This window comes from Chenopodium quinoa, unplaced genomic scaffold (assembly GCF_001683475.1).
Source record: "Chenopodium quinoa cultivar QQ74 unplaced genomic scaffold, ASM168347v1, whole genome shotgun sequence".
NCBI classification, from domain to species: Eukaryota; Viridiplantae; Streptophyta; class Magnoliopsida; order Caryophyllales; family Amaranthaceae; genus Chenopodium; species Chenopodium quinoa.
The window spans coordinates 1721217-1729981 of NW_018745174.1; the positions used below are offsets into that span (position 1 = coordinate 1721217).

The 8765-nt window shown below is 33.5% G+C and overlaps 2 protein-coding genes across 2 annotated transcripts; both read right to left on the reverse strand.

The window, feature by feature from the left end:
* Nucleotides 1-446: 446 nt before the first annotated feature.
* LOC110710551 (mitochondrial fission 1 protein A-like) lies at nt 447-3928 on the reverse strand. Its single transcript, XM_021888874.1, has 5 exons — nt 3740-3928; nt 2600-2735; nt 1421-1545; nt 913-976; nt 447-804 (listed from the first exon to the last, which is right to left on the reverse strand). The coding sequence occupies exons 1-5, from the start codon at nt 3830-3832 to the stop codon at nt 719-721; spliced, it is 504 nt and encodes a 167-aa protein (XP_021744566.1). The 5' UTR covers nt 3833-3928; the 3' UTR covers nt 447-718.
* Nucleotides 3929-6044: 2116 nt separating this feature from the next.
* On the reverse strand, nt 6045-7735 carry LOC110710561 (putative methyltransferase DDB_G0268948). The gene is made up of 2 exons (XM_021888889.1): nt 7487-7735; nt 6045-6906 (listed from the first exon to the last, which is right to left on the reverse strand). Exons 1-2 carry the CDS (start codon nt 7649-7651, stop codon nt 6262-6264), a joined length of 810 nt encoding a protein of 269 aa, XP_021744581.1. The 5' UTR covers nt 7652-7735; the 3' UTR covers nt 6045-6261.
* Between the last annotated feature and the right edge of the window lie 1030 nt (nt 7736-8765).

Consider the following 8765-nt stretch of genomic DNA (forward strand, 5'->3'; position numbering starts at 1 on the left):
GTAGATTCATTTTAACTTTGATAAACATAAGGAGTATATTGTTGAAGTATTTCTAGTTCCTGAATTTTTTAAATGACAGTTTTTAAGGCAATTCAGAGTAAATTTGTTTATTTAAAAGTTTTTTCATTAAATTAATATTCCCTTATCATGAAAAAAAAAAAGGTACCAATAATAGCGGGTCATTAGAGATTTTAATAACTTAACGGCATTATTAATTATAAAAAAAATAGCCTAAAAATTACTTTTTATTTGATAAAAAAGGGCTACATTGTACAGTTTGTACTCCTCGTTTGTGGTCTGAGTACCTCATTGTTGTAATATGGTATCTAAAGACATTTGAATAAACACCAACATTACCCTCATATACCTGAGAGATTGTTGGATTAACTTTCCAACGGTCAACTTTGGATAATAACAAATAGCCTTCGGCTTCCTGGGCAGCCAAGTCTAGAAAAAGTTGATACATTCAATAAAAACATCAACTGATGAGAAAAGTAAATCCACGCAGCATTTGATTGCAAAGTAAAATCAAAACTGCCTGATGGCGATACATCAAGTCTGGTTATGTATGAAGAACAAAAAACTCCTAATTACGTTGAAAAGATTATTTATCAAGTTCATCCATGCACAAAGTATATATAGGCATCGCGTCTACACAGGAAAGACTCAAGATATGATAGTTGCAGTTGTCACTTGACTTGAACAAAATTTAACTTCCTCACTTCTTACGGGCCACAGCTGCAGCAATTCCTCCAACAAGAAGTCCCACTGCAGTAGCTGTTATGCCAATCCCAATAACACCGTCTGTATTTGATAGCGATAGACAGAAAATAGCATCATGTGAGTTATGACTTTAGAAAAGTTGAAAACTCTTCTGAAATTGATTAGAGAACTAAAATTCGCATTTCTTACCTCTGGCAATTCGATCTTCCACATTTTTCTTCAAGGTTAATGCTTGCCTCCAGTCAGGTGCAATCTGCAAAATCATAATATCAATTTATGCCATTAATAGGACACAGGTGCAAGCAGATAGAATCCATTTTTATTAATTTATATACAAATCTAGGGCCTTTTTTTTAAATCATTATAAATAATCATAAATCATTTTTAAAGTGTTTTCCCAATAATACATAATAATTAAGCAATTTTTAACAGGAAACATCACCATTGAGCAAAAACAGACAATGTCAGCCAGATTAGTGGATTTGGCATGCAATTAAATCACAAATGAAATAAGATCATTGTTGTCTGAAATTATTCTGTCATCCTACACATCAATCAAAAGACCTTTCCCAGGAGGGGAAATTTGTAACTTCTGCAGTAACTACAGATGCTCAGGAATTATGGCCTTGAGAACAGCCACAACAACCAGACTTCCATTCTATGAAACCACTCTACAGTTAAGAACCAGAAAGGTTACCTCAAGACACTGTTCCACAAGTTGCCTGCTTCTTGCGAAATCACCACTTCTGTAGTATCCCACACCAAGCAGATAAATCTTCTCTCTCCTTTCAAGTGGACCGCTGCTTGTATTAGCAAGTGATGCTGCCAAAAAGCCAGGACACAATTTTCATTTCTACGTAGCAGTTCAATTTGGGAGAATGGGGGAAGGAGCTTTAATACTAAGAAATGAAATTTTCGTTTCAGTCCATCTTTACACTGTGTATGTTTGGATAACAATAGTGAAGGGAAACGGAGGGGAAGGGAAAGGGAGGTGAGTGAGGGGAGGGGGGAAGGAGAACATCCATTTTCCTTCCAAATCTCTCAACAATGGAGGAATTTAGTTTATTAAAAGAGAAGGAAAATGGATCCTTCCAATTCTCCACCCTTCCCTCCTTGAATTAGGTATCAAACAAAAGGATGATGCATCCTTCCCTCTTCCCTTCCCTCCTTTTCTCTCTATCCAAATATAATGTTAGACCCTAACTTGTGACACTAGTTACAGTACTTACAGACCAGAAAATAAGTCTCATAAAGTTATATGTTCAGAGGGGTTTGCTAATTTATTCACAAAAGAGAAAGATGTATGAAAACAACCAATGTACAAAAAATAAATCTGAGAGATACGTTAACGTTTGATAAACTGATACATGAAATAGCCTATAGTTCAGAGTACAGTCTAGATGCAAGAGCATATTACAAAAGTAAGGAAAACTTTTGTATACACCCGGTTTTCAGTAATTTACTGTACATCAGGTACACTTTTGTCAGATTTAGTGTCACTTTTGTCAAATTTAGTGTCACTTTTGTCAAATTTATCAATGAAGCATAAATAACTTTTATATATGTCAGGGTAACTTTTGTGCGTTTTAATGTAACTTTTGCACATTTTATTGTCACTTTATAACGGATGTTCAATAATTTACTGACATCCGTTTTATTTAAAAGATTGTCCAAAGGTAATGGCGGTTCCAGTAAATTAGGGTGGGTAAGGTAGAGCATAGATAAAAGCAATGCAACTTTAGGCATACTGTGAGAAAGCTAGCCTAAGAACTGCTACAAAATTACCAATGAAAAGATTTTAAATATAAGAATTATCAAACATTAAAAGCATGACATAAGAAGAACCATGCACAGTTGAAAAGGTGATCACATTTACCTTCAACCATAGCTATCCCTCGCTGCACATCCTCAGCACGCCTAGAATGGACAAGAGCCCATGATAGCCTCATCAGACATTCACTTCTCTGTTCATCACTGGAATTAGCAGCTTCAGCAACCTCTCGCTCAAGTCCCTGAAGTCATACAAATAATTATCAGCTATCATATCCAACTCTCCCTCTGCTGTTTGGGGAAGGAGGGATCAGTTCTAAGAAAAATGATATGCATTATATATATGAGAAATAGGATCAAGACACATGAAATGGGAAAAAAAGAGGATGAGAATCAGACAAAAAAGACGCACAAAAGGAAAGGAAAAGACAAATAAGGTTTAAAGAAACAGAACACCCACAAAATAACATAACCATGTATTGCTTCATTGTAATGCTAAAGATTCAATAATCCTACTCAAGATTACATATCACAACGCTCCATCAATATAGACATAATCACATAATCACATACAGCTGAACAAAACCTCCAATCTCAACCAAATCATTGGAGCACGAGCATAACTGGACAAACCAAACATCGATCCAATTTCATCATAGTTTTCCACATTATCACTGAAGCAGGCAGATGTTTCTTCCCAATCCGAAATCACACAACAATAACCGCAAACAGTCATTGACTAATCAAAATGGAATTGGACAGAAATGCTAACAATAATTTCATACAACAAACAATAGCTTAAAATTACTAAAAACAAATACAGGATATCCTAACAATCCCAAAATCAAGGCGTGGTAGCGAACATTTTCAAGATTTTCCACTTCCTGTCACAGAAATTTCATCTTAATTCCAGACATATATTAAGAAATCCTTCTGATATTGATAAGCTGTAATCACTATATGAAAGATATTGAAAAAATCAATCATGGCAAATACAAGCTCATCAAATCTCAACATTCAGATGAACAATTGCAATTTCCAAAAATCAACCATATCACATAAAAACAACAACGAAAAAAGCGAATTCTTCCAAATAATAATCAAAATTGTGTCGAATCATTAAATAAAGCAACAAAAATGGAAAAATTGCAAAACAGAATTACATAAATCAAAATCAAACAAAAAAAATTGAAACAAACAGAACCCTAAAGTAATCAAACCACAAATGAAAGAAAAGAAAGCTTACAGAAATAGTATCAGGATCACACCAAGGAATTTGATCGCCGCCACCGAAGAAATTTCCGACGGATTCAAAGAATTTTCCGATTTTCGCATCCATTTTTTTGCCCTAAAATTTGAAATTTGTTGCGTTTTGATGAGAGAGAAAGGGGAAAAATTGTAAAGGAGTGAATTAATACGTTGAAATGACAAAATAACAAAATGGCAAGGCTTTTATATTGGTTTTTTAATTTCGTTTTGATTTTAATTTAGTATGACGTATACGCTTTTGGGGTATTTGCTCGCTTTAAAGATGGTATAGTGGAAATAAAAGACGCGATTAAGTTATTGACTCATTTGTTTTTGTATTAATAAGTAATTGACTTTTGCCATTATACTGTAGTTTATACTTTATAGGCTCATGACCTTATTCTAATTAGAGGTTTCTATTGAATGGATCTTGTGAAAATAGTCTAAAACTAATTCAATTTGGGATTAATCTAACAGAATTGTTAGAAATATGAAAAGGCTTAAATTTGAAGCTCATCTATTTAAAACTTTAAGCACACTGATTTGACACGACCTTATTATGTTATTACTCAACTAGTAGGTTTCCATTCACGCACTAATTTGTTTCTCATTAGTTACTCATTTCATTTTTTATTTTTTATACTTCCTCCATTTCTATTTACTTCATTTGACTCATAGCTTTGGGCACGATATTTTAGGAGAAGAGAAGGAAATTGTAGTTTTGTGGCCCTTGTTGTACATGGCTTACCTTATTACCCTTAAAAGTTGTCCCCCATATGCATTTTATAAGGGTAATTTAGAGAATTTTCTAAGCTTACCAAATATAGTTGTAAACCATAAAAATTCAAACCTGCAATATATAATTAAAGAGGTAGAAAAATATACGAGAACAATTATTTCATTAATAATTTGTGAGGTTACAACTTTCGTAGATCTCTTGTTTATAGTATAGGGCCTTGTCGGCTTATTCCATACTATGAACCTACAATGTTTGGTAGTAAAGAGGAGATGGGGTCTTTGTGACTTGTTCCATCTGAGCCTCCTTAAGCCTAGAAACAATGATCTCTTTATATAGAGAGTCGTAGAGTAGCAAACAAGATAGCTATCTTAATATTCTACGAGATCTTGAAGATAAAATATTTTATATTTTTCGAAATTATCTCCTTATTTACATATATTTGACACCTAATAATTAACAAAATTTCGGTGTCAACAAATGCCCCCTCGAGACCTGTTGTGGAGATTTGACATCGGATGCAACTTAGTCTCGAAACTTTCTTGTAGAATTTGAAAGCAAATTTGGCGTGCCCCCATTAAATCCCACGGATTTTGAAACTTGGAGAGTGGAGATGAAGAGCGAAAATTGTCCCACCGAGCGTGCCAATTTGTAAACTATAAAAATTCAAACCTGCAATATATAATTAAAGAGGTAGAAAAATATACGGGAACAATTATTCCATTAATAATTTGTGGGGTTACAACTCTCGTAGATCTCTTGTTTATAGTTCAGGGCCTTGTCGGCTTATCTGACACCTAATAATTAACAAAATTTCGGTGTCAACAATAGTATGGGTCAAAATATGACATTTTCATTATAAGAATGTTAGTCAAGTAAATAGAAACAAAATAAGTATTAGGTCTATAAAACTTAAAAAGTATTACTCGTTTAGCAATTAGTAATAATAACACAAGTTTTTAAGTCTAACTTTCAAAGTAGCATACAAAAATGTGACATAACAACTAATTACTAATGTGTTTTTTTTTTTTTTTTTTTGAGGAACTAATTACTAATGTTAAGTCTTTCTTATTTTGGCCTAATTTGGTAATTAGTTGGTAGTATTAATTGATTTGACTAGCTCATTGAATTATAGGCGGTTAACACAATTGGTTCAATCTATCTTATTGAACTCAGAACTCTGATAATCATGCTGTTATGGTATCAGAAAATATCTACCGGACCATTTCAATACATAAATTGATACACAGGCATGATATAGTGATATCTGATATGTGTTATACCATTGCAGTACCTTTTAACAAGGATCATTCAATCATATTCTATTTCAAGTTGAACCACCTAGACTATTGTAGTAATGTCTTTTACTCTGTTAATCCATAAACAGAAGCTAGATCAATGAATAGGAATCAAGACTAGCATCAACATATGACGGAAACCATCTCATATTCTTACACCAATTCTCCCCAGGATGAATATGAGCCAACGAATGAGCAACACGAATGTGCAAGAAATGTATGATCTAGTATCTACCATTATGCAGAGCTTATCATCAAGATCCAATAAATTGACAAAGAAAAACACCAGTATCTGATCTTTTATTCTGAGAACTGTCAAAACGTCAACTTCAACATTCTACCTTAAACATTATAATCATTGATATTTGATACTAATATTCATATAATCTACTCTGTCTAATACAGGAAAGGCGTAAGCAGAAACTCTTTATTGGTGGTTATATGCATATAATGAAGTTGAAGGCATCATCAGTTGCATCACCAATTTCATTTCGAATCCCCAACTTTTCCCATCCTCAAATAAACAGGAAACTTCACAACCTTCTCGTTCTTCCCATCATTCATCCAAGCATGCTTAAATCGCTCCACCTGCTCATCCGGCAGCATCTCTACCCCTTTCTCCTTAGCAGCATTGTAAGCCGACCATGACCTTATGTATGCAAAATAGTCCTCCAAGCTCATCACCTTCTCGTTCTTGAACTCAAACGGACCAGTATCTGCCAACCCATCAACAGGCTCGAATGGGAAATGAATGCTCCGGTACTTGTCATCCACAGCCCTTGTCGTCTCCTCCCATCCAGGACCGGAAAATCCCTTGTAGAACGGCCAGAAGACTGCATCCACCTCCTCATTCACCAAAGGTGTAGTGTAGCACCAGGCTGCAATGATCCCATTAGGCTTCTTTAGAGCCCATCTCACCACCTCATAGAACTTGGTGAGATCGAACCAGTGCATTGCTTGGGCTACGGTTATCAAGTCAATGCTGGATTCGGGTGCTATCATTTGCTCAACATCAGTTACGGATAGAACCTGAGGCGTCTGAATGTACTTGACATTAAGCAGTTTTGGCGCACACTCTAGCTGTGTCGCGCTAATATCTGTTCCCACCACATTCTTATAGAGTTCAGCTAGCTGTAAATCAACAAATGTAAAAAATATGTTATAGAACTTTTATTTTGTTAAACTTGAGAAAACATGTTTAATATGATATAATGATACAATTCTTGGTTTGTACTTTGAAACATAACTTTTGAAGAGAAATTACAAAAATTGGTTAGTAAAATGTGGTGATCGTTGGAGTCTAATTTAGAAATTCTTGGGGGCAATTCAATATCACAAATTAATTACAGAAATTAACGACAAGATCGATTGAACAAATCTAAACTTGTTAGAAACTAATCCCAAAATCAATCTGATTAAAAGTATGGATCTCACTTAATACCCAAAGATATAAGATCAAAACTCGTCTAGAGAAATTAATGTCCCAAATTACTCTACAATCACATTAATTACAGAAAATAATCACAAAATCAAGAGAATAAATATAAGCTTGGTTAAAAGTAGTCCCAAAGCCAATCCACAATAAACAATAAATAAATGATCAAAAGTGTGGATCCCAATAACTTTGCTAGTTAATAACAAAAATACCAAGACATAAGATCAAATCCCGTCTATAAAATAAAATACGAGAAAGGAAAGGGAAAGAACGTACGGAAGAAATGGCCTGGCCAGTGCCAGTACCGACATCCCAAGCAAGAAGATGGGAAGGAGTGTGGGATGCGATGAAATGAAAGAGTTGAGGTGGGTAAGAAGGTCTACCACCTGAATATAGCTTTGCATTGTAGGTTGGCTTTGCCAATTCTCCACTCCCTGCCATTTATTTCTTCTATTCTTTCTTCTCTTTCTCTATCTTCTAATTTTATTCAATTTTGGTTTAACGTTGTTTGATAGTAAATTAAAGTACGAAGTGCTCATTATATATTATGATATTTGTCATCATGCCTGATGCCCGTGATGAGCCGCCGCCTACTTTTACCAAATTTTGTGGCTCCCCTTCAATTTTTGTGTTTAAAGTTGTAAATTGTAGTTTTTGGAATTTTGGGTGTAGTAACAGTGTTTCGTTTTTTCTTTTTAGTAACGTATAAAATACAAATTTTATCAATTAACTTTGACCATCATTTTTTTTTTTAGTGTATAAAAAATAAATTTTATTAATTTAAATCATGTTTGGTAAATGACTTTTTTTGATAGCTTTTTGACTTTTGATTTTTTTTACGTGATTAAACCGCCAAAAAAAAAGTTTTTTTGTTAGCCTTTGACTTTTGGTTTTTTATATTACGTGAACAAACCGCCAAAAAAAGTTTTTGACAAATGACTTTTCATTCAGCGAAAAAACAGGCTTTTAAACAAAAATGAAAAAGTTGCTTTGAATAACTTTCTTTGTTGGCCCACAAATTATCAAATAAATAGCCAACAGCCACTGACTAAATTTACAAATACTTTTATAAAAAATAATTTTAAAAGCCATTTTTGCCAAACATTCTAGCTGGTCAAACAAGTCAAGTGAACCAGCCAACAGCCATATTCTAAACAAGGTCTTAATAATGAAATATATTGTTAAAAAAATATTAAAATAAAGTTTTATGATATCAACATTTTACTACCATATATTACATATTATTTACTAACATATAATTTTATAAATCTAAAGTCAAACTTGTGCATTGACATATGTGCCACTTTGATTGTGTCAATTATTTAGGAACAAATGGAGTAGAACTTTATAGATTTCAAATCAATCATTCATCTCTATTTTTCATTAAACACCATCACATATTTATAAGCTAAATAATTAGCCTAAAAATAGTGTATAACAAACTATTTTTGCCTAAATATCACATATAACAAAACTATTTTCCCCGCATGTTGAAACCCATATATTGTACCCCATTTGTGAGTGTCTTATATTGGAGAAAGAGGAAATATGCTTT